Source organism: Monodelphis domestica, chromosome 6 (genome assembly GCF_027887165.1).
Source record: "Monodelphis domestica isolate mMonDom1 chromosome 6, mMonDom1.pri, whole genome shotgun sequence".
NCBI classification, from domain to species: Eukaryota; Metazoa; Chordata; class Mammalia; order Didelphimorphia; family Didelphidae; genus Monodelphis; species Monodelphis domestica.
The window spans coordinates 20,777,857-20,804,956 of NC_077232.1; the positions used below are offsets into that span (position 1 = coordinate 20,777,857).

The 27,100-nt window shown below is 39.9% G+C and overlaps 2 protein-coding genes across 2 annotated transcripts; both read left to right on the forward strand.

Annotated features, from left to right (window-relative positions):
- Window positions 1–521: 521 nt before the first annotated feature.
- LOC130454980 (olfactory receptor 998-like) lies at window positions 522–1,466 on the forward strand. The gene has a single exon (XM_056801742.1). It carries the CDS (start codon window positions 522–524, stop codon window positions 1,464–1,466), a length of 945 nt encoding a protein of 314 aa, XP_056657720.1.
- A 20,448-nt stretch (window positions 1,467–21,914) lies between these two features.
- On the forward strand, window positions 21,915–22,859 carry LOC130454981 (olfactory receptor 998-like). The gene has a single exon (XM_056801743.1). It carries the CDS (start codon window positions 21,915–21,917, stop codon window positions 22,857–22,859), a length of 945 nt encoding a protein of 314 aa, XP_056657721.1.
- Window positions 22,860–27,100: the final 4,241 nt, after the last annotated feature.

The window sequence follows — 27,100 nt, forward strand, 5'->3', positions numbered from 1 at the left end:
ACAAAAACACTTTGCAATAAAAATTCAACTCATTATTTCATGATTGTCCCCTTCATCTGGGCTTCCACATGTATTTCCTTTCATATTTTTCTGTGAATAGACCACTGTCATTTCTCTCTCCCTCCCTTCTCTCTCTCTCTCTCTCTCTCTCTCTCTCTCTCTCTCTCTCTCTCTCTCTCTCTCTCTCTCTCTCTCCCTCCCTTCCTCTCTCTCTCTCTCTCTCTCTCTCTCCCTCCCTTCCTCTCTCTCTCTCTCTCTCTCTCTCTCTCTCTCTCTCTCTCTCTCTCTCTCTCTCTCTCTCTCTCTCTCTCTTGGACAGTCGGACAGCAACATTATTACTCCTCTCTCTTCCCTATTGAAAACAAGGGAAAAATTCTTATAAAGGTATCTTCATGAGGAAGGAAGCACTGACAGATGTACTTTGGTGGAAACTAAGGATACTATAAGATAGGAGAGAAGAACATTCTAGATAATTCAGTAATAAAACTAGTCTTTTTTCTTTTATCAGATGATAGCATATAATGGAAGCTAAGAATCAAACCGTGGTGACTGAATTTGTTTTCGTCGGATTTACAGAACATCTCCAGCAACAGGTTCTCCTCTTTCTCATGTTTCTGTTTTTCTATCTCATCACTGTCTTTGGGAACTTGGGTATGATCGTCTTGATATGGATAGACTCCCAGCTTCACACCCCCATGTACTTTTTTCTCCTCCACTTGTCCTTTGTAGATATTTGCTCTTCGTCTACTATTGCCCCCAAAATGTTGGCCGACTTCTTTGTAGAGAAGAAAACCATTTCTTTCCTAGGCTGTTCGGCACAGATGTGGTTCTTTGGACTCTTTGTGACCACCGAGTGTTTCCTTTTAGCTGCAATGGCATATGATCGGTATATAGCAATCTGCAACCCATTACTCTATACCGTTGTCATGTCTCAGAGTGTCTGCATCCATCTGGTAGTTGGGCCTTACATCATGGGCCTTCTAAACTCTATGACTCATACTGTCTTAACTTTCCAATTGCCCTTTTGTGGCCAGAATGTCATCAATCATTTCTTCTGTGATATATCACCTTTGCACTCTCTTGCATGTACTGACACCCACCTCAATAAGTTAGTCCTTTTCATCATGGCTGGAGGTGTGGGAGTCTTCAGTGGTCTGACTATTCTAATTTCCTACATATATATCCTTTTGGCCATCCTCAGGATCCGCTCTGCTGAAGGAAGGTCCAAGGCCTTTTCCACCTGCTCCTCACACCTGACTGCTGTCAGCATCTTGTATGGGACCCTTTTCTTTATTTATGTAAGACCCAGTGCCAGCTTCTCCCTGGACCTTAATAAGGTTGTGTCTGTGTTCTACACAGCAGTGATTCCCATGTTGAATCCCCTCATCTATAGCTTGAGAAACAAGGAGGTAAAAAATGCATTCAGAAGGACGTTAGAAAGGAAAAAAAATTCTTTGGGTAAATAAAAATGAGCTCCATTCATGATATTATTTATTTATTTAGAATAGTTTTCCATGGTTACATGATTCATGAGTTTTTCCCACCCTTCTTCCCTCCCTATTTCCAGAATTTACAAGCAATTCCACTGGGTTATACATGTATCATTGTTCGTGTTATTTATATTTGCAGTAGAGTTATCTTTTAAAGCCAAAACCCCTATCATATCCACATTGAACCACGTAATTGATCTTATATTTTTCTTCTTCATTCTGCTCCCAAAATTCTTTCTCTGGATGGGGACAGTGTTCTTTCTCATAAGTCCCTCTGGATTGTCGTGCGTCGTTGAATTGCTGCTAGTAGCAAAGTCACTTACATTTGATTGTACCACAGTGTATCAGTCTCTGTGTATAATGTTTTCCTGGTTCTGCTCCTTTCACTCTGCATCAGTTCCTGGAGGTCATTCCAGTTCCCATGGTATTCCTCTGCTTTATTATTCATTTGAGCACAATATTCCATCACCAACAGATACCACAATTTGTTCAGCCATTCCCCAATAAGAGGGCATCCCCTCATTTTCCATTTTTTTTGCCACCACAAAGAGGGTGGCTATGAATATTTTTGTACATGCCTTTTTCTTTATATCTTTTGGGTTCAAACTCAGCAGTGGTATGACTGGATTAAAAGGTAGGCAATCTTTTAAATCCCTTTGGGCATAATTCCAAATTATCCTCCAGAATGGTTGAATTAATTCATAACTCTACTAGCAATGCATTAGTGTCCCAATTTTACCAAATCTCCAACAGTTATTTCCTTTGCTCCCATATTGGTGAATCTGCTAGGTGTGAGGTGGTCCACTCATGACATTTTTTGGATGAAGATCCATTCTCTGACTATGAAGTCGTTTCTAAGTGGTGGTATGGAGAAGTATGTAGAATGAAGAAGCAGATATGCCCTGTAATATTTCTAATGGGATCTCTTGGCCTTATGGATTTCTCTCCCTCCCTCCCTTCTTCCGCCCCCTCTCCTCCCTCCCTCCCCCTCTCCCTCTCTCCTTTCTCCCTTCCCCTCCCTCTATTCCTCCCTCCATCATCCCTCCTTCTGCCTCTCTGTCTCTCTCTCTTATCTGTCTGTTAGTCTGTCTATGTCTTTTGATAGATATGATAGATTGATATATACATATATTGACACATAGATATAGATATAGACATTTCTCTGTATCTATATATACATATTGAAAGGGCCTTGTGAACAGCAGTACCTTCATGTCTATAGGTTGACCTTTGATCACAGTCACTGGAGCCATAATTGAGAGCACAAATCACGATGGAGTGCAGACCTGCATTCCTTGCTACCAATGATATGACCAATTTACCCCTAGTTATTGGCTCATCTTCCAGGACAGCTGTTGTAGGCCTCATGCGTGGAAGATACAGCCTATCAATTACTTCCATGGGAACTTAAGAAATATCCAAAGACCCGGAAAAATGCACTTGCCTCAAAATTCCTTTGAAATATGAATGGAAATGACACAATAGAAATTGTATTGACATCTCTTTTGCTAAAGATTCTGCAATTTTTCCATTTGACTTCACATAAAACTTTCTGTTTGCTTTCTTTCTCCTCTACCCTTGGCCATTGGAATGTCAGTTCTTTGACAGTGGAGAATTATTAATTTTTCCTTTGTATTCCAGGCTCCTTATCAAGATGTTTTGCATGTAGTATGTGTTCATAAATGTATTTTTCGTTCAGATAAAAGCATTAAAGTGTTCTGAACCTGGGACCTTTGAACTTGTGTTTTTCTTTTTATAAATACATTTTGGAAACCATTTAAATATAATTTGTTTCTTTTATAATTCATTTGTATTTTATGCCTTTAAAAACATTCTCAAAAAGAACCATAAAGGAACCAGTCTATCAGAAGTTCTATAAACTTAAAAAATAGTTCTTGGTTAATTAGGTGGACTTATCAATTTTTGGCCATCAATTAATACTACAATTTATGTTGTTAATTTTGGACTCTATTAGAAAGGATCTTAGGAAATAAAAAAAATATTTGCCCTCCCCCTCTTTTACATGTGAAGAAGCCAAGGCCTATAAAACAGAAATTAAGTTATTTATTCAGCATCCCATAGTCAAGATTGGGACAAAAGTCTTCTATCTTCAGATCTAGTGCTCTTTGTATTGTTTCAAGAGGTAAACTTTTAAAGTGACAGTCAGTGGCCACACTCATTCACAACTAGTTCTGCCTAATATTTCAGAGCCTTCTTTGTAGGGATTTAATTTTGTTCCATTGTTTTTCTTTTTTAATTCATATCTTTTGCCTTAGAATCAATATTGATCGTAAGGCAGAAGAGCAAAGAGGACTTAGCAATGGGGAATAAATAGCTTGGCCAGGATTATATGTAGCTCAGAAGTGTCTGAGGCCATATTTGAACTCAGAACCTCTCAGCTCCAGTCCTGGCTCTCTAACTGCTAAGCTACCCAGCTACCCTCTTGTTCAGTTACTTTTGGGCATATCTATGAATTCTGTATTTTATTCTGTTGCTTTATTTTCCTTTTAGCCCCTTCTTTCATGAAAACCATCATTTTGATTTGGTGGTGTCAGAGATAAATGATGAGAGGAGAGCAACCATTGAATAATCCAAACATTTCGTGTCCCACTGAGCCTTCCCAAACCAGCCACAGTCTGCAACCAACTAAAGCAAAATGCTTTGAAAATAAAATTTGAACATAGAACCAATAAATCCTTAACTGGGGGGCAGCTAGGTAGCTAAGTGGACTGAGAGTCAAGTCTAAAGATGGGAGGTGCTAGTTTCAAATCTGGCCTCAGACACTTCCCAGCTGTGTGACCCTGGGCAAGTCACTTGACCCCTATTGCCTAGCCCTTACTACTCTTCTGCCTTGGAACCAATACACAGCATTGACTCCAAAATGGAAGGTAAGGGTTTTAATTAAATAAATAAACCCTTAACTGTTCATAGCAAAGGTTCTTAAGTTCTTCTGGAGGTGTGATTGATGTTTATCAATACCCTCCTGTATAAAGACAGGCTAGGGTACTGATGGTATATTTGAGGGGTCAGATTAGCCGTAGCAACCTATGGAAGGGAAAACTTCATCACGAAGGCCCTGGTTTTGCTGGGGGCTAGCTTTCTCCAGGAATGAAACTTTGGCTCTTTGGCCTACCCCTCACAATATCTGGGCTACTCTGGAACATTCAAAGTTGTTTGTTAACTAGGAAGGACTCGAACACACTCATCAGTACTACCCATAAACCCTGGTACTCTGGACTGGGGTAAATGTGTGGCCACCCAGATATATTTCGTGAATTGAGCCCACGTGAGAGCAGGCAGAAAATGCACAAATACGTGGAAATTGGAGGAGAAGGATCGAAGCAATGTTTTCTTCTTCTTCTTTTTTTTACCCATAAAAATGTTTAAATTTATTAGTAAATTAGAGAATTAGAAAACCAAGTATGAGAAGCTTACAATCAGTTTGGGAATAGCAATTGTGTTGGTGAGGGTCTGTGGCACTGCAGGTTCACCAGAAGGCCAGAAGATGGACAGCTTGGACGTTGGCTCAATATGTTGTAACAGGCTGTGTTGATGAGAGTAAATGCTGTTTAAATGACTTAGTCTCCCCTACACAGGGAAGTGGGCACCCTGGTGGGGTGGTGGATGGAACCTGGAATCAAGAAGACTTTAGTTAAATCCAGTTTCAGACACTTACCAGCTGGGTGACCTTAGCCAAACGACATAACTCTGTTTTCCCAGTTTTCTAATCTATAAAATGACCTGGAGAAGGGAATGACAAACCATTTCAGTATCCTTTCCCCAAGCTCCAAATGGGGTCCCAAAGAGCCACACAGACCTGAAGCACATCACAGTGTAGCAGAAAGGCTAAGCTCTTACTCAAAGGAGACAGCGATGCAGACAAGAAGTCACTAAGCTTCTTCCCACTTACCTATCCAAAGGAAGTCAGAATGGATGGCCCCTGGTCAAATAATACAGAGGAAAGGTTTCCCTTGTTTGCTGACAGTATCTAGCAGTGTTTACTAAGCCTATTTCCTCATCCATTAAATAGGGGTAACACCAGCACCTACAGGAAAGTGTCAAGATCAAATGAGATGCATTTCAGACTGTCAGCAATAGATACATATTGGCTATTTGTGAGCAAACTTGGCTATGTCTTCCATCTTTTCCAGAAATATTTGTTTTTTTTTGGTCCTTATTAGAATCATACCTTAATCCTGATATCATCCCCATTGTGTAATCCTCCCTCAGAGAGTCCCTCCTTCCATTCTTTGGAGTGAAGAACTGAAATCAGGAAACTTGTCCCTCATGTTATTAATCTGTCTTTCACCTAAACTCTCTACTCCTTTCACATCTTTTACCTTACAATAAACCAGTTTCCAGCTGGCTTGCTAATTATGTTTTTTTTCCCATTCTTTGCTTTATTATCTCAGTTAAGTAAGACAAAATCCCTTTTAAGAAGCCCATTGAGACCCATTGGCTTCCTCAATTTCAGTGACTTTCAGTTCTTTTTTACTTCGCAATATTCACTGCACCTTGGTTTCTTGTCATTCCTTATATTTACTCCATTTTCAAAATCTCGAATTCTGAAATTCCCTTTCAGACCACAAACTCTTTGACTTTTGCCCTTTCCTTTCTGGGACCCATCAGGTCACAATGCCTTGACAGAGTCACGTGTGGTAGGAATAGGTGGCAATTGGAGAAGGATCTCCACAGAGTGGCCCTTGGCAAGATGTGATTGCCCACTCAGTCCACCTTGCATGACCTCTCTCATCAATATCCCTTACATATTACAGATTGACCTGAGCATTATTACCCCTAGTCTCAGAAGGAATAATGCAAAAGCAAAATAACCTGTACCTAGTTCTCTAAAACATCACCAAAAGATCAGACCCTCAAATCCAATCCCAAAGACTTTCATGGGTTAACTTTTATTTAGGTACATAATTCACAGCAAACTGCAGCTACAAGCCAAACCCAGAACTTTTCCACTCACAGAAACTTATTCTCATGAAGCCAACACACAAATCAATCATAAAGTCCTTCACAAAATATACAGGTATATCAAGCTTCAATATGCCTCAGCGACTCAAATTCACAAACCAGTAACTCAGGAACACCTTAGTAAACCCTGAAAAATGATCAGTCTAAATTTGAATTGTGTTCCCAGTACCCCTCAACCTCAATGATACAATTATTGAATTGTCTTTTAAGAACTTCTGATTAATCATTCCATTTTATTAAAAGTAATAAGTAATTTCCCTTGATTGTTTGTAAGCTCAAAACTTCTCACAGGGTAATGAGAAAATTATGCTTCCTGTGACAAAATCATTTCTCTTGTGTGGAACTTTTAGGCTGTCTGTAATCACAATGCAAAAATATAGACTGTTAATCAAGTGATTTGTTAAAAGTTAATGTATCACTTTTCTAATTATCTCTCTTTGGACATGTGTGTTAGGTAATGTACCTGTGTGCCAAGAAAATGGGTATAAAAATAAACATCAACCCTGGGGATGGTGGAGAAGCTATCATATGCAAAGCATTCCCATGGCCATAAAGATACAGCTGTCTTCTGTTTGTTATTTTTTTTGACTGATCCTTAGCCACCTGTTGGGAACCCCTGGATTCACGAGTAAGACTGGACTTTGCCTGTTGCATTTCCTCATCCTCCACCTGTTTTCCTAATGCTACTCTTTGTCCTCACCATGCCCTCCAATTCCAATAGCCCCCTCTCCTATCCTTATTCTATTTTCCTCCTTCTGGATTCACTTTTTTTTCCTCCTCTCTAAACTCGACCATATTGTTAGTAACTTCATTAATACTCTGGTTAGCATCTGGATTAGCATCTGATCTGTTTCCCTTCTGTGTTGAGTAAGAGGAAGTCCTTTGGCTTCTTTAATAAAAGAGATTCCACTTCCTAGCTGTGTGACCCTGGACAAGTCACTTAACCCCCATTTCCTAGCCCTTACCACTCTTCTGCCTGGGAACTAATACAAAGTATTGATTCCAAGGCAGAAGGTAAGGGTTTAAAAAAATAAAAGAGATACCTTCATTCCTGATCCCTTCCTATCCCCATCACTTCCACCCTATTGTCCCCATTCATGATTCTTTGTTATGTTGGGGAAGATTAAATTTTTATTCTGGTTTTCCTGATTCACAGCTAGACTCTGTTAACTATGTTATCTTGTACCATTATCTCCACAGCTATAGACCAATACCCATATTTTGGGTGTCATGTCCAAAATTAGGATCATAAAAAAGACCTAAAAATGACCACATGCCATTGACTTCCTTTTGGCATAAATGCAATTCATCCCTGCAGCATTATCTCTTTATTGGCCACAGCCCTGACTGACAGACCCTGGCTGATACGCTGAGAATAATGAAGGGCTTGGTGTGTTCCCTTTTTTGGTTTCATCCTTTCTGCCTTTGGGTGACTGAATTACATCCTTAGATCAAAAACTTTCAGAGTTTGAAGGTACTTTAGGGATTATCTAGCTCCATACTCCAATTTGACATCTGGGGAATGTGAGACCTTAAATGAAAGTGATTTGCCCCAGCTGCTCAATCAGAAGAGCTGAGACAGGATTAGAACTCAAATCTTTGGACTTCATATCCAATGAAGTGTCTCCTGTCCTCAAAGAAATCGATCAAATAAAAAACCATTATTATTTGCCAACTACTATACACTTTGCAATGTAAGTGGAACATAAAGAAAAAAATTGAATGCTTAAGAATCTCATATTCTTTCAGGGAAACCATCATATATTAGCATAAATGAATATGTACACCCCCATATATATATATATATACAGGCAAAGAAAATACAATAAAATAGATACATATATATATATATTTATATATATACTGGGAAAAGGGAGAACAGAGACAAATCAAATCAGTTAGGAAGTATTAAGTACTTTTTATGTACTAGGCTTTGTGCTAATCAACGGGGGTACACATAAAGGTGGAAAATAGATCCTGATGTTGAGGGGCTTTTAGGTTATCAGAGAGGCAACAGGTGAACAACAAATGAGGAAGATTGTACGGGATAAATTGGGAACAGTTCTAGAGGGAAGGCATTCAGATCAGTCAGGACTAAGGAAGGGTTAGGAAGACTGCTTGTATGAGGTGGCTGCTGAGCTGAACTTTGAAGGGAGGTAGAGAATGTAAGGGATAATGGTAAGGAAGGAGTACATTCCAGATATGGGGAATGGACTATACAAAGTTATGGCAGTGGGAGATGGAATGATATATGACAGTAATGGCAAGGAAACCAATTTAGCTCCACCATCAAGAGCCTTAAAGGTATTATTATGTAACAAATCTAGAAAGATAGAAGGAACCAAGTTGTAAAGGACTTTAAATGCTCAAAAGAAGAATTTGTATTTGATTTTAGAGACAAGAGACTAATATCCTTCTCATATGATAATGAAAGATAAATGATGGGTTGATCAGAGTACTCACGTTAGAACTGGAAGACAGAAATCTGAGTTCTGATTATAACAGGCTATTACTATCAGATATTATTTATATTACAAGATTGCATGTAGTGAGAAAGGTCTTATATACATTTTAGAGGGAATTAAACAAGCATTTCTTGAATGCCTACTATATGCCAATCATAAATTCTATTTTTATTTCTATTTTACAGTTGGGGAAACTGAGGTAAACAGAGCCTAAGCGCTTTGTCTATCAGCACAGCGGGTAAGTTCTTGAGTCCAAATATAAACTCATATCCTCCTAAATCTGCACCCAGTGCTCTAGCTACTGTTACCACCTAACTGCCTCCATTTACTTCAAAAACTTTGAAGAGCTTAGGAACATGTTTAGTGTTATGGTGGGGAGGAGATAGAGAAGGCGTTTGGTATAGAGAAAGCATTTATGGGTGTTTTTATGTTGTAATATGGTTTTATTTATTTTGTCAAACATTTCCCAATTACATTTCTACACTTTGTCACCCCTGCCTTAGAACACCTGTGGTCTTGCTCAATATATGGATATTCCCAGTACACATTGCTCAATCCACAAATATACACTGGTTCTCTCCCCATTGTCACCGATTACAGCCTATCCATGCTCTCCATTCATCTTGCTTGACTTTTGTCTGTATTTTCCCATTATTGCACCATAGAGGGTTGGCCCAGCCAATATGTTGACAGCCTTCTTCAAGTCCTTTTCAAGACAATTCAAGGTTAACATGGAACCCATCCATTATTCCTTGCCCTTATTACATGACCAGCCCATCTTATTTTTAGATTGTGTGTTTCATTGATGACTTCCTTTACACCATTTCTTTGTAAGACCATGTTTGGAAGGTGTTATAGCCTGCTCAACATATCTAGTGCTTGATTCTCCACTGATCATTGAAGAATAGTGTTCTGTGTCTTGTGATCATAGAACATCAGATGAACACTGGCATTAAAAGAATACAGTAGAGGACAGCTGGGTGGCTCAGTGAATTGAGAGCCAGGACTAGAGATGGGAGGTTCTGGGTTCAAATTGTGGGTTTTATAATTAATATACAATAACTAAGGTATTATATTTTAAAAGTTTTATTAATAATAACTAAAGTAAAAGGTTCTCTATATCCAGCTCAGATAATAGAGAGCAAGGGAAGAATCATAGCAAACTCAAATACAATTGCGTAAATTCCAGATGCAGGAAAAAGGAAAAAGATTCTAGGTAATACATAAAGGAATTTTGGGTAATGTAGATTTTAGGGGATCAATAATTTCCAACTATACAAAATTTGACCTTAGATACTTCTTAGCTGGGTGACCCTGGGCAAGTCACTTAATCCCCATTGCTTAGCCCTTACCAGTCTTCTGCCTTAGAACCATTACACATGAGATGAAAGGTAAGGGTATTTTTTAAAATATATAGCATTATGGATGAATAAATAGATAAATGAATTAAAAAGAAAACATTTTCCTTAGCAATAACTATGTACAGATCACTGTGCTAAGAGTGGAGGATATAAATAGAAAAGCAAAACAGAATCTTTTCTTGAAAAGCTCGTATTTTGAAAAAAAGGAAGATAATAGTATGAGATTTCAGGTGTAAGTCAGTCATGTGGCCCAAAGTACAGAGCAATAAAGCAAATAGTAAAGCATCTTCATGGTTCTCATTTCCATGTATCAAACTTAACCCATCCTGATATTTAGCCATTCCATAATCCCAAGATGTGTGCTTGTGAGAGCATTCTTTTCCAGGTCTTCAGTGTCTGGGGCTCTAATCCCTGCTTAAAGAAGTTGCCAGGCTGAAAATAGGGCTGGTGACCCCATGAAGGTCTGCTGTTCCTGTGAGTCATGGGCTCATCAGCCCATTGATGACCATTGGATGGCAGATGGTGGTGGTGGTGATGGGGATGGCAAACATGGATTGCTTCCTTCACTCCTCTCAGTGGTATCAGAAAGGGTTGAAAACCATTCTTCCTTGAGGAGGATGGTCACTCCTCAGAATACACTGATGAATCTTAGAGAGTGCCCCTCAAGGCTCTAACCTTGGACTTCTTTTTTTTCTTCTTCTCAATCCTCTTTCTGTTATTGTGTTGAACACACTTCCAATGAGCATTAACTCCTAGAGGTTCAATTATCATCCTTATAAAGATGACTCCTAATTCTATATATCAAATCCTCCTGATCTGTAGCCTCACACCACTTACCCATTTGGGCATCCTCCCTCTGACACAATCTATTCAAAATAAAGCTCCTGACTTCTCTCCTTAAACCTGACCTTCCTCTCAACTCCCCTATTTCTGCAGTGTGTCCACCATATTGCTTAGTCCATCACCCAGTCTTGGATTTTCTTTAACCTCATATACTTAACCATTTATTAAGCCTTATTGATTATACCCTTAAAACCTCTTGCTCATTCATCTCCTCTTGTTTTCTCCTACCATCACCACAATTTAAACCTTCATCATCTTTCACCCAGACTATTGCAAAATCTTTATATTTGGATTCCATTCTTCTCCATTCTTCCCTCTCACATGCATAATCCATAGAGCCGTCCAAACAATCTCTCCCTAAGATATAGCTCTGTCCATGCTGCTGTCCAGTTCAAGAATTATCTAGGACTTTTTCTGAATAAATATCAAGTGCGTACTCATTAGCCTGACATTCCAAGTTCTTTGCAATCTGCTTCCAGCCTACATTTGCACATTTAAATCTCAATGCTCCCCTTCCTGGGCACTGAAGTGTATATATAGTAGATTGAGTTCCAGGCCTGAAATCAGAAAGACTTATCTTACTGAGTTCAAATCTGGCCTCAAGTACTTACTAGCTGTTTGAGCTTGGGGCCAGTCACTTAACCCTATTTGTCTCAGTTTCATCATTTGTGAAATAAGCTAGAGAAGGAAATGCCAAGCCATTCCAGTTTCTGCCAAGAAAACCCCAAATGGGTCAAAGAAGAATTGGACATGATTGGAAAAGGACTAAGGAACAACCTTCCTCTTCCTGTAATCTAGAATTCACCTATAATGGATGCTTGCTTCTTGCTGAACTTTGGATTCTGGCTCTATTCAATGCTTGTGCTCAAGCTGTCCCCATTTGCTTTTCTTCCTTGACTTTACCTTTTAGAGCAGGGGTCCTCAAACTATGGCCCATGGGTCACATGTGGCCCCCAGAGTCCATGTATCCGGCCCCCACTGCACTTCCAGAAGGGGCACCTCTTTCCTTGGTGGTCAGTAAGAGGAGCACTGTATATGGCGGTGCCTCAAAGTGTGGCATCGCTCATGTATAGTGTTACTTCTGGTGACATAATCCTTTGCATGGCACCTTGTTCTGAGAGTAACTGAAGGAGAACAAGGCGTCATGCAAAGGATTATGTGGCTACACAATGGAAGATGTCAGCATATTGAGCGGCGATCTAGGGAAGGGAATTCCATACTGTCGATACTGCACCAATTTAGGATAAGGGTTAGGGTTAGGGTTAGGTCTGGCCCTCAATGGTCTGAGGGACAGTGAACTGGCCCCCTGTTTTAGAGTCTCAAACTTCCTTTAAGATTCAGTCGATATGACACTTGCTATAGGCAATTTTTCCTGGTCCTTCTAGTTTTCAGTGTTTTCTTGCCCATCAAATTATTCTGTGCAATATTTGTGTTTACATCTGCTGCTCCAAGATAATATAAAGTCTTGGAGATCAGGAACCATCCTGGTGTGATATATACCTAGTGTCTAACCTACTGTCTTGCACATTGTTGTTTATCCAATCATTTTGAACTTGTCTGGTTCTGTCACCCCATTTGGGATTTTCATGTCCAAGACACTGGCTTGGTTTGCCATTTTCTTCTCTTGCTCATTTTACAGATAAGGGTACTAAGGCTAACAGCGTTAAAAGTGACTTGTCTAGCATCTGTAAATCTTGAAATCTCTCAGACTTGTGAATGTTAAAAATTTCCCCATCAGGGAATTCTTAATTGGAACAAATTCCCTACTGAGAAACATGCCTCATTTTGATGTGAGAACTCGCCAGGATCAGAAATGGGAGGACCTCTACACCAACTGTACTTAAGACTGCTTTAGGGGAGAAAACTCCTTGCTAAACAAAGAAAGTACTTGGATCCATGCTTATGGTGGGGCAAGGAGTTCTTTGAGCCAGGCCTGTTTTTAGAATTGATACAATGAGATGCTAGGTACCTAAAAGGGTCAGGCAAGTTTTGTCTTAATGAGATTAGTTGACTCAGCTGTGTTTTCACTGGTTCAGACTTACTGAGGAGATTTGTCGACTTAGCAGGAATTCAGATTGGCAGTCCTTTGGAAAGCGTCTACAGTGATTGGTAGATGTAGGGACTTAGGGGAGGTGATATGGGAGAAAAACCCCTATATAAGAAAAAGCAGAATCTCTTGAGGATATAGATATCCTTTTGGAGAAATCCTTTTGGAGGATCTCTGATGAGGATCACTTGGGAAGAATCTCTTGAGAGAGGCTCTGGAGAAGGGAAGCTCTTGGAGGACAATCTCTAAGGAGGTCTTGCTGGAGCTCCTCTAAGGGGACTCTGTCCCTCTAGAGGCTCTGGAGAGAGGCCCTTTGGAACAGTCTCTGGCTGGAACGCTCTCTGGTGAAGTCAGCTGAGATGGAGCTGGTCTGGTGTTACTAGAATCCTTGTTTAGTCAGACCTTGTGGTGAGTGTTAAAAAACTGACTGATTCTCTCTCTTAAGACTCAGGTCTAGGCCATATTGGCTTGAGGCCCTTAATACTTATTCCTTTCTTACTCTCTCTCTCTTTCTTTGATTACTCATTGCATTATTAATTAAAATCTCTATAAAACCCAATTGACTTGTGTATTTGAATAATTGGGAATATTTCCCTGGTGACCACCTTATATTTGATTTAAAACCAAGACACTGTAGTGAAACATATTCTGTGGTCAAAATTTACTCACCCTCTCTTATATCTATCACAATTTATATCTTCCACCATTTTAACTCACTACAGTTTAAGACCTCAACCAGTTTAAATCTCACACATCACCCAGATAGTAAGTTTCTGAATTCAAATTGGACCTCATGAAGATAAGTGTTTCTGATTCCAATCCCAGAGCTCTCTCTCAACTTTGCCACCAAGCAGCCCCATCTTGCACACACAGTAGCATATTTAAAATATTTTAAATAGAACATTAACTACTAATTGTTATGGCATCTAAGTAATTTTTTTTCTTTTCTTCTTTTTTGAAGTCCTTACCTTCCATCTTAGAATCAATACTGTGTATTAGCTCTAAGGCAGAAGACCAGTAAGGGCTAGGCAATAGAGATTAAGTGACTTGCCCATGGTCACACAGCAAGGAACTATTTGAGGCTAAATTTGAACCCAGGACCTCCCTTCTTTGGGCCTGGCTCTCAATCTACCAAGCTACCCAGTTGCCCCCTAGGTGATTTCTTTTAAGGGGAAAAATCAACTGCTCTGCTTTTGAATAGTTAGTCCTTGATGTTTTATTACATGGCCTTAACAATTTACTTTTATAAAGTTCTTGATAATCTTTTTGCTTAGTGCTGGAGGTGATAGAAAATGGCTTAAGGCCTTAAGACAGAAATAGGGGCAGAGAAAGACAGAGACAGCGAAACAGAGACAGACACAAGAGACAGAGACACAGAAATGCTTGTTCTTGCTTTTCCCATCTCCAACCCAACCTGGCCAATCACACTAATGTGGGGGGGAATTTAGTCTACTAGTATTCCATTAGATATTTAGACCCTGGTTTTGAAGTTAGATGGCCTGTAGTCAAACTCTGTCTCTGTCACCAGCTATGTGACTTATCCAAGCCCCTTTGTGAGCTCAAGATTCTTTCTATGTTAAATGAAAGTATTAGAGAAGACAGACTGTTACTTAGTCCCATTCTAGTTCTAAATCAACGATCCTCTCATTACTTCTCCCAAAAGTTAGTCAATCCATGGTTAACAGAAGGGAGAGCTGTGTCTATAGGTTTTGACTGCACAGTATTAGCAGTGACCAGCTCTAGCTGTGATAAGTCTTATTGGCTCTCCATGTTGACTTCACAGATTATATCTTAATCACTGTACATGCTATACATATACATCTATATTTTGGAATCTGCTTCCTCTAATGTTGTTTGATATTGTTGAGTGCAATTTTCTCTGTCTGGGCTTCATTTTCTCCTGGAAACTTAAATGACTTCCAAGTTCCTTTTTCTAAATCCCTTGCTACAAAGTGAAGATTTTCCATTGCAGAGAACGCTCCTTTGTGAGTTGATTTTGGACTCAGAATCTGCCAAGGTTATTTATTTTAATTCCTTCTCCATTGGATAAAGCTCCTGAGGTTAGGGGTTCACTGGGGAGCTGGCTCCCAACCAAGGAAATTCCAGTGCCTTAAGACGTTTACCTCCCTTATGTTACCTCTCTTGAAGACCAACGCAAAGGTACCAACTCTATTTTTTTTTTCAGAAGAGATGCAGAAAAGACAGATTCCAGCCTCTTCATGTAGTGAACAGGAAGCTCTGATGCTTGGAGAGGGTCCTCACAAGGAAGGGAGATGATCTTCCTTCTTGTCAATGAGGTTTTTAGCGGGCACCTTTGGCTTCCCTTATTCCCCTTGAAAAAATCAAAAGAGACTAATGAAGAATTCCCTCAAAGAGGTGAGAGCCACAAATTCCAAATAAATTACATTTACAAATTAGGAAAATGGATGACAAAATCGGATCAAAAACAATACCCAATAATCGGAAAAGTAGCTGGGTTCTATGCAATGAATGGAATACTCGGTGCCTTTATGACACCAAGCAATAGATTTGACTGGTAATATTAATAATTGCTAATTATATGGTACGTTAGGTTTTGGTAAGTGCTTTATATATTTTTTTCTGATGACAACCCTGTAAAGTAAGAACTATATATTGTCATATTTATCCCCATTTTACAGATGAGGAAAGTGAAGACAAGAGAGGTTAATTAACATGGTCAGGGTCACATCATACTTTGGGGGAGAATTTAAATTTTTCCTGACCTAAATCCAGGATGCTATATGTTATTCAGGCTCTTTCAAATATTATAATTTCTTATAAATACATAGAGTTGGAAATAACTAGCTCTCAACTGATTTAAATCCGCTGTTTTCCAAATGAAAAAAACAGAATTGCTTAATGGGTTTAGCATCATAGTGACATTAGAATTTCTATAGAGAAAATGCATGAATTTGGTATATTATATCATATCATATCACATCATGTCATATCATATCACATTATATCATATCATATCATATTATATTATGTTATTTCACATTATGTTATGCTATATTATATTATTATATTACATTATAATATATTATATTATTGTATTAAATTTCTTATTTTGCTTTTATTTGCACCTTGAATTTAGTTTTAAAATATGGAGTGCCATCTACAAAATAATTATGATCCTGTGACTCTTAAGAGAGAAGCAACACTGCATAGAAGAGAGAGATCTGGCCTTTGAACCAGAACATCTAGACAGGGTTCGAGTTTCAACTCTTGTGTTTATTAGTTGTATGACTCTGAGCAAGTCATTACACCATTCAGTGCCCCAGGTAAAACTCTAACAGTGCCTAATCTTCATTGGGAAGTGGGCATGGACCATTGGACCAGATAGTCTTGAGCAGATTAGTTCATTTCTTCTGAAGAGCAGGGACCCTCCAGAGATGGGATGCCTATAATTTTCCTTAACAGTATTGTCCAGTGTGTATGAAGTCAAAGGTCTAATCTAAGAAATTGACTCCTAGATTCCTCATCTAGACAACGTCGATCATAGTTCTTGTGTTCTGGTCACCATATTTTAGGAAAACAGCTGATAATGCAGAGAACATTTGACTGGCGGATGACCAGGAAAATGAGAGTACTTGTTCCCACGACTCACTGCTAAATTGGAGGGAGTGGGAATATCAAGCCTGGAGAAGAGAAGATTCGGAGGCAGTGTGGGTGTGATGCTACTCTCCATGAGTTTGAGGTGGGGGGCATCTAGCAAAAATTAGTGGAAAGCACAGGAGGCCACATATTGACTTAATAGGCAGTTAGATGATGCAGCAGATAGTGTTGGACTTGGAATCACAAAGTCCAGAGATCAAATGTGGTCTCAGACACCAGCCATATGACCCTGAACAAATCACTTAATCGCTTCAACTTAGTTTCCTCATATAAAAAATGGGGACAAAATGGAAGGAATTCTTATTCAGGAATGGCTTGAGTAGATAACTACTAAGATGCCGTCTCTGAAGTTTCTGCACCCTGAGATTTGCCCTGCTTTGCAGAAAACTATTCTGCCATAGAAATGGGAATGGCCTTCTTCCAAAGAGCAGGACTAGATTTCCCTGGCAAAGGTAATTCAGTGGAAGGCTTTGTTGGGCATGGACCATGGGACCAGATAGACGTGATCAGATTAGTTCATTTCTTCTGAAGAGCAGGGATTCTTCAGAGATGGGATGTATATCTACTGGGTGGGAGAGGGATTGTCAGGTATCTTCCTGAAAGAAGAAACTGCCTATAGCCATCCAGGCTGAACTCGGCCAAAATGTAAAATAAACCATGTGGGTCTTGAGCTTTCACCCCCCCCAACCGCCCCTGTTGAACCATCCCTGCCTCATATCTGTAATAGAAGAGAGTAAAGCTAGGAAGCAATTTACAGTGACGTGCCACCAATTGGACACTATATCTCCTCTTTCTTTAATGTTAAATGTTTAGAAATTTCTTCCTCACAACAACTCTAAAAGTCAAATAATAGAAATCACTTTATTTGTTTTCTATAGATAAGAGAAATAAATCTGCAGATGCCTTTCATTTGTATTTTCTTTTAATTAATTATTTTTTTAAAACCCTTACCTTCCATCTTAGAATCAATACTATGTATTGGCTCCAAGGCAGAAGAGTGGTAAGGGCTAGGCAATGGGGGTCAAGTGACTTGCCCAGGGTCACACAGCTGGGAAGTGTCTGATACTAGATTGGAACCCAGCACCTCCTGTCTCTGGGCCTGACTCTCAAACCACTGATCCCCCATCTGCCTCCTGCCTTTCATTTTTAAAGGCATTGGCATTTCCCTACAGTGTCCTCTCCCCTCTCCCCCATCACATTGTTCTAGGAGGTCATATACCACAGGTCTCCCACCTCTAGTGAGCTTTGTCATCGACCTTGATCTCAGGTCAAACACTCCATCCCACAGGAAGAGAGAGATCTTCCCTGATCCCTACAGCTGTTAGTGCCACCCTTGACCCAAAGACCATACTTGTTTGTTTATAGTTTTATATGTACAGAATATCCTCCCTTTTGGAATGTAAATGCTTCGAGGACCAGGACTTCTCCTGTTTCTTTGATGGCTTTTTAGCACCAGAGTCAGGTACAAGGCCAGCTCTTCTTAACGATTTCTCGATTGATTAACCAGTCCTCTGGAGCCAAGAGTCAACACTGCCCTGAGTTCTCTGGTCTTTTAGTGGAGTTTTCATGTACATTACTGCAGACATCGTGTTTATCTTCTTTGGGATTATGGTTTCTTTACTTTGCTTCTGTTTATACAAGCCTTCCCAGGGTGACTTGTTTTCTACGCCACAATCACATTCCTTTTTATTCACCCAACTCAGTTTGCTTAGTCAGTCCTCACATAACTGGCCTGTGAAGGGACTTTCCCATGGTCCTAATGGCTAGTAAATTTCAGACCAGGGACTCGGCTGGTGGCTTCCTGACTGGAAACCCGAGCATCTTTGTGTTACTTCATGATGCCGGTTGTGAGCACCCTAGAAATAGGAGGAGTGTTTGTAAGGGTACAAGAAGGGCCGAGAGCTCTGTTCAGCCAAGACTTCCCCAATATTTACTCAGCAAGATATTTCTCGAGAACTGGCAGTGATGCACACAGCATTGTTCCAGGCAACGGAGGGTAAATGATGATGAGTAACGCCTTCATCCTATAAGAATGCATGGTCCATTCAGAGCGATGAGAGCCTCACACAGAATATCTTAAGAGCAAATGATTGCAGACTAAGAAGGACTCTGTCGTGAAGAGTTTAGTGAATGGAGGATCCCTTCTTCTACCTGGGAATCAGGAAAGTCTTTATGAACAAGATGCTCTTTAAACTGGTCATTGAGGCTAGAGAATGTCAGCAGAGAGATGGATGGGTAGGGAAGGCATTCCAGAGTTAAGAAGTGAATGAAGAAGTGAAGAAGAAAGAACACCTTGGTTTCTACCACATATGGAAAGTTGTCTAATCTGGCAGATATATACATATATAGATATTAATGTGAGATCAAGCAGAAAAGACAGGTGAGAGCCTTCTGTGCAGGGATTTGAAAACCATGCTAACTACCTTTAATTTTATTATCACTTTTTAAACCCTTACTTTCTATCTTAGAATTAATGCTATGTATCTGTTCCAAGGCAGAAAAGCAGTTAAGGACTAGGCAATGGGGGTTAAGTGACTTGCTCCGGGTCATCCAGCTAGGAAGTGTCTGAGGTCAAATTTGAACCCAGGACCTCACCTTCCATCTCTGGACCTGACTCTCAATCCATTGAGCCACCCAGCTGCCCCCCTTTAATTTTATTATGCAGACAATTGGGGAATGATCGAAAGGTTTTGATCATGGTAGTAACTGGATTAAAATGATGCTAGGAACACTTATGTGGCAGTGGTGTTTCCAACTAATTGAAAGAGAGAGAGATCAGAACCTCTGCTAAGGAGTCTTTTCACTTTGGATAATTATATTTCAGGAATCTGAATGAAAGAGATGCTTTGGGGTAGTAAGAGCTTATGCTCAATCCACCCCACTGAGTTGACATCTTTCTCTTCCTAATGATGCATCAGTCGTAGAACTGAAGTCTGGCTTAATCCTAACAGCCAATTTATATCCTCTTTCTGGTTTAGGTGAAGAAGGGCAAATGGAGAGGTGATAGAAAAGATTTCTGCACAAATGACTGGATCTCGAAGGAGAGCACTAAAGGGGATAGAGGGCTCTGGGACTCCCAGTTCCTTTTAGTATCTCCATTCTTTTCATGCCCTCCAATGCCACTGATAACCTCATTCCTTTTACATTCTAGGAAGATCTAGTTCTAAGTTGTTGATTCGGTTTGGGTTCTGGGACGTTCCCATTACTGGCCACCTCTCGCTGCCCTAATGGAGACAAGTCACTGCACATGTGTACCGATACAGAGGCACCATTATGCATCTTCCCAAGTCAGCTGATAAACAGGTCCTCCCCCCTACCTGAAATGTCTGCCAAAGAAGGTATGTAGGAAATGGGGAAAGGAACAAAACTCAAAGCACTTGAGGTCACTTTATGACCCAAGGCAGCTAGCATTAGTAACTGATTTATTTAGTCGGGGTTCAATAAATATGGATGAAGTGCTGAGGATGTATAAAACACTCTGCTTGGTCCTGAGGACACAAAGCAAAAATAAATTAGGGCTCTCAAAGGGTTCCTCGTCCTACCGTTGGAGTTTGCCTGCCGTAACGGGGATCCAGTTTTCCTATAGCTTTTCCCACAGAGAATAAAACTCCTATGACTATCTTTGGAAGCTCAATTGAACATAATGAACCATTATGGCTTAACTTTCCTTCTTTGAGGAGTCTGTGAGGACATGGAGGACTTAACCAAGATCCTGAAGAGAATGTTCCTTGTGATGGCTGCAGAGAGATGATAAGAGGATAGAGCACAAGGAGTGGCCTAATAACAGTTTTGAGAGAGTTGATTTTAACCATCCTCTTGTCAAGAAATGTGACAAAAATCCTTGATGCTATTATTACTAATATATGCTAGTATTTAGATAGTGCTGTAAAGTTTGCAACGAGTTTTACAAATATCATCTCATTTTATACTCACAGTGGTACTATTATCTCCATTTTTATAGATGAGGATAGTGAGGGAGATGGACAGTAAATGACTTGGCCAAGGTCACTTAGCCTGAGGAAAGTTTCAAACTCAGCTCTTCCTGATTCCAGAACTAGGAAACCATCCATTAGGCCACCTAGAAGTCAAAGAGATTTCACTCGTCTCTTGATGTCCTGAGAAAATCAATGTCTGAATTTCTGAAATTAAGGAGAAGTCAGAAATAGTATTAATGGTTAGGGAGAACTTTGGCTGTGATTTTCTCAGAGTGGATTCATCATAAATAATTATTCATATTATTTTATCATTTGTTACCCTATGCAGAAATTCTATAGATCATGATGTTGTATGAATATTTTATACAAGGACATTTTTTATTACTGTAAAACATTTAAAAATTCCTATTCTAAAACAAAATGATCATTCTACATACAAAGTAGAAGATTAAAAGTAGATTATTTATTAAACCATAATTCTCCATTCCTTCCTGCTTTATTAAAACAAAACACTTTGCAATAAAATTCAACTCATTATTTCATGATTGTCCCCTTCATCTGGGCTTCCACATGAATTTCCTTTCACATTTTTCTGTGAATAGACCACGGTCATTTCTCTCTCTCTCTCTCTCTCTCTCTCTCTCTCTCTCTCTCTCTCTCTCTCTCTCTCTCTCTCCTCTCTCTCTCTCTCCCTCCATCCCTCCCTCCCTCTCTCTCTCTCCCTCCTCCCCCCCTCTCTCTTTCTCCCTCCCTCCCTCCCTCCCTCCCTCTATCTCTCTCTCTCCCTTCCTCCCTCTCTCTTTTCCTCCCTCCCTCCCTCCCTCCCTCCCTCCCTCCCTCTCTCTCTTTCTCTCTCTCTCTCTCTCTCTCTCCTCTCTCTCTTTCTCTCTCTCTCTCTCTCTCTCTCTCTCTCTCTCTCTCTCTCTCTCTCTCTCTCTCTCTCGGACAGTCGGACAGCAACATTATTACTCCTCTCTCTTCCCTATTGAAAACAAGGGAAAAATTCTTATAAAGGTATCTTCATGAGGAAGGAAGCACTGACAGATGTACTTTGGTGGAAACTAAGGATACTATAAGATAGGAGAGAAGAACATTCTAGATAATTCAGTAATAAAACTAGTCTTTTTTCTTTTATCAGATGATAGCATATAATGGAAGCTAAGAATCAAACCATGGTGACTGAATTTGTTTTCGTCGGATTTACAGAACATCTCCAGCAACAGGTTCTCCTCTTTCTCATGTTTCTGTTTTTCTATCTCATCACTGTCTTTGGGAACTTGGGTATGATCGTCTTGATATGGATAGACTCCCAGCTTCACACCCCCATGTACTTTTTCCTCAGCCACTTGTCCTTTGTAGATATTTGCTCTTCGTCTACTATTGCCCCCAAAATGTTGGCCGACTTCTTTGTAGAGAAGAAAACCATTTCTTTCCTAGGCTGTTCGGCACAGATGTGGTTCTTTGGACTCTTTGTGACCACCGAGTGTTTCCTTTTAGCTGCAATGGCATATGATCGGTATATAGCAATCTGCAACCCATTACTCTATACCGTTGTCATGTCTCAGAGTGTCTGCATCCATCTGGTAGTTGGGCCTTACATCATGGGCCTTCTAAACTCTATGACTCATACTGTCTTAACTTTCCAATTGCCCTTTTGTGGCCAGAATGTCATCAATCATTTCTTCTGTGATATATCACCTTTGCTCTCTCTTGCATGTACTGACACCCACCTCAATAAGTTAGTCCTTTTCATCATGGCTGGAGGTGTGGGAGTCTTCAGTGGTCTGACTATTCTAATTTCCTACATATATATCCTTTTGGCCATCCTCAGGATCCGCTCTGCTGAAGGAAGGTCCAAGGCCTTTTCCACCTGCTCCTCACACCTGACTGCTGTCAGCATCTTGTATGGGACCCTTTTCTTTATTTATGTAAGGCCCAGTGCCAGCTTCTCCCTGGACCTTAATAAGGTTGTGTCTGTGTTCTACACAGCAGTGATTCCCATGTTGAATCCCCTCATCTATAGCTTGAGAAACAAGGAGGTGAAAAATACATTCAGAAGAACGTTAGAAAGGAAAAAAAAATCTTTGGGTAAATAAAAATGAGCTCCATTCATGATATTATTTATTTATTTAGAATAATTTTCCATGGTTAAATGATCCATGATTTTTTCCCACCCCTCTTCCCTCCCCATTCCCAGAATTTACAAGCAATTCCACTGGGTTATTCATGTATCATTGTTCGTGTTATTTATATTTGCAGTAGAGTGATCTTTTAAAGCCCAAACCCCTATCATATCCACATCGAACCACGTAATTGATCTTATGTTTTTCTTCTTCATTCTGCTCCCACAATTCATTCTCTGGATGCGGTCAGTGTTCTTTCTCATAAGTCCCTCTGGATTGTCCTGGGTCATTGAATTGCTGCTAGTAGCAAAGTCACTTACATTTGATTGTACCACAGTGTATCCGTCTCTGTGTATAATGTTTTCCTGGTTCTGCTCCTTTCACTCTGCCTCAGTTCCTGAAGGTCATTCCAGTTCCCATGGTATTCCTCTGCTTTATTATTCATTTGAGCACAATATTCCATCACCAACAGATACCACAATTTGTTCAGCCATTCCCCAACAAGAGGGCATCCCCTCATTTTCCATTTTTTTTTGCCACCACAAAGAGGGTGGCTATGAATATTTTTGTACATGCCTTTTTCTTTATATCTTTTGGGTTCAAACCCAGCAGTGGTATGACTGGTCAAAAGGTAGGCAATCTTTTAAATCCCTTTGGGCATAATTCCAAATTATCCTCCAGAATGGTTGAATTAATTCATAACTCTACCAACAATGCATTAGTGTCCCAATTTTACCAAATCTCCAACAGTTATTTCCTTTGCTCCCATATTGGTGAATCTGCTAGGTGTGAGGTGGTCCACTCATGACATTTTTTGGATGAAGATCCATTCTCTGACCATGAAGTCCTTTCTAAGTAGTGGTATGGAGAAGTATGTAGAATGAAGAAGCAGATATGTCCTGTAATATTTCTAATGGGATCTCTTGGCCTTATGTATTTCTCTCCCTCCCTCCTTTCTCCCCCCCCTCTCTCCGTCCCTCCCTTCCCCTCTCCGTCTCTCCTTTCTCCCTTCCCCTCCCTCCATTCGTCCCTCCATCATCCCTCCTTCTGCCTCTCTGTCTTTCTGTCTCTGTCTCTCTCTCTTATCTGTCTGTTAGTCTGTCTATGTCTTTTGATAGATATGATAGATTGATATATACATATATAGACACATAGATATAGATATAGACATTTCTCTGTATCTATATATACATATTGAAAGGGCCTTGTGAACAGCAGTACCTTCCTGTCTATAGGTTGACCTTTGATCACAGTCACTGGAGCCATAATTGAGAGCACAAATCACTATGGAGTGCAGACCTGCATTCCTTGCTACCAATGATATGACCAATTTACCCCTAGTTATTGGCTCATCTTCCAGGACAGCTGTTGTAGGCCTCATGCGTGGAAGATACAGCCTATCAATTACTTCCATGGGAACTTAAGAAATATCCAAAGGCCCGGAAAAATGCACTTGCCTCAACATTCCTTTGAAATATGAATGGAAATGACACAATAGAAATTGTATTGACATCTCTTTTGCTAAAGATTCTGCAATTTTTCTATTTGACTTCAGTTGAAACTTTCTGTTTACTTTCTCTCTCCTCTACCCTCGGCCATTAGAATGTCAGTTCTTTGACAGTGGAGAATTATTAATTTTTTCTTTGTATTCCAGGCTCCTTATCAAGATGTTTTGCATGTAGTATGTGTTCATGAATGTATTTTTCATTCAGATAAAAGCATTAAAGTGTTCTGAACCTGGGACCTATGAACTTGTGTTTTTCTTTTTAAAAATAGATTTTGGAAACCATTTAAATATAATTTGTTTCTTTTATAATTCATTTGTATTTTATGCCTTTAAAAACATTCTCAAAAAGAACCATAAAGGAACCAGTCTATCAGAAGTTCTATAAACTTAAAAAATAGTTCTTGGTTAATTAGGTGGACTTATCAATTTTTGGCCATCAATTAATACTACAATTTATGTTGTTAATTTTGGACTCTATTAGAAAGGATCTTAGGAAATAAAAAAAAATATTTGCCCTCCCCCTCTTTTACATGTGAAGAAGCCAAGGCCTAGAAAACAGAAATTAAGTTATTTATTCAGCATCCCATAGTCAAGATTGGGACAAAAGTCTTCTATCTTCAGATCTAGTGCTCTTTGTATTGTTTCAAGAGGTAAACTTTTAAAGTGACAGTCAGTGGCCACACTCATTCACAACTAGTTCTGCCTAATATTTCAGAGTCTTCTTTGTAGGGATTTAATTTTGTTCCGTTGTTTTTCTTTTTTAATTCATATCTTTTGCCTTAGAATCAATATTGATCGTAAGGCAGAAGAGCAACGAGGACTTAGCAATGGGGAATAAATAGCTTGGCCAGGATTATATGTAGCTCAGAAGTGTCTGAGGCCATATTTGAACTCAGAACCTCTCAGCTCCAGTCCTGGCTCTCTAACTGCTAAGCTACCCAGCTACCCTCTTGTTCAGTTACTTTTGGGCATATCTACGAATTCTGTATTTTATTCTGTTGCTTTATTTTCCTTTTAGCCCCTTCTTTCATGAAAAACATCATTTTGATTTGGTGGTGTCAGAGGTAAATGATGATAGGAGAGCAACCATTGAATAATCCAAACATTTCGCGTCCCACTAAGCCTTCCCAAACCAGCCACAGTCTCCCACCGACTAAAGCAAAATGCTTCGAAAATAAAATTTGAACATAGAACCAATAAATCCTTAACTGGGGGGCAACTGGGTAGCTAAGTGGATTGAGAGTCAGGCCTAAAGATGGGAGGTCCTAGTTTCAAATCTGGCCTCAGACACTTCCCAGCTGTGTGACCCTGGGCAAGTCACTTGACCCCTATTGCCTAGCCCTTACTACTCTTCTGCCTTGGAACCAATACACAGCATTGACTCCAAGATGGAAGGTAAGGGTTTTAATTAAATAAATAAACCCTTAACTGTTCATAGCAAAGGTTCTTAAGTTCTTCTGGAGGTGTGATTGATGTTTATCAATACCCTCCTGTATAAAGACAGGCTAGGGTACTGATGGTATATTTGAGTGGTCAGATTAGCCATAGCAACCTATGGAAGGGAAAACTTCATCACGAAGGTCCTGGTTTTGCTGGGGGCTAGCTTTCTCCAGGAATGAAACTTTGGCTCTTTGGCCTACCCCTCACAATATCTGGGCTACTCTCGAACAATCAAACTTGTTTGTTAACTAGGAAGGACTCGAACACACTCATCAGTACTACCCATAAACCCTGGTACTCTGGACTGGGGTAAATCTGTGGCCACCCAGATATATTTCGTGAATTGAGCCCACGTGAGAGCAGGCAGAAAATGCACAAATACGTGGAAATTGGAGGAGAAGGATCGAAGCAATGTTTTCTTCTTCTTTTTTTTTACCCATAAAAATGTTTAAATTTATTAGTAAATTAGAGAATTAGAAAACCAAGTATGAGAAGCTTACAATCAGTTTGGGAATAGCAATTGTGGTGGTGAGGGTCTGTGGCACTGCAGTTTCACCAGAAGGCCAGAAGATGGACAGCTTGGACGTTGGCTCAATATGTTGTAACAGGCTGGGTTGATGAGAGTAAATGCTGTTTAAATGACTTAGTCTCCCCTACACAGGGAAGTGGGCACCCTGGTGGGGTGGTGGATGGAACCTGGAATCAAGAAGACTTGAGTTAAATCCAGTTTCAGACACTTACCAGCTGGGTGACCTTAGCCAAACGACATAACTCTGTTTTCCCAGTTTTCTAATCTATAAAATGATCTGGAGAAGGGAATGACAAACCATTTCAGTATCCTTTCCCCCAAGCTCCAAATGGGGTCCCAAAGAGCCACACAGACCTGAACCACATCACAGTGTAGTAGAAAGGCTAAGCTCTTACTCAAAGGAGACAGCGATGCAGACAAGAAGTCACTAAGGTTCTTCCCACTTACCTATCCAAAGGAAGTCAGAATGGATGGCCTCTGGTCAAATAATACAGAGGAAAGGTTTCCCTTGTTTGCTGACAGTATGGAGCAGTGTTTACTAAGCCTATTTCCTCATCCATTAAATAGGGGTAACACCAGCACCTACAGGAAAATGTCAAGATCAAATGAAATGCATTTCAGACTGTCAGCAATAGATACATATTGGCTATTTGTGAGCAAACTTGGCTATGTCTTCCATCTTTTCCAGAAATATTTCTTGTTTTTAGGTCCTTATTAGAATCATACCTTAATCCTGAT

Coding starts and splice junctions, on each gene's coding strand:
- LOC130454981 (XM_056801743.1), top strand. CDS start 21,915: ATGGAAGCTAAGAATCAAACCATGGTGACTGAATTTGTTTTCGTCGGA.
- LOC130454980 (XM_056801742.1), top strand. CDS start 522: ATGGAAGCTAAGAATCAAACCGTGGTGACTGAATTTGTTTTCGTCGGA.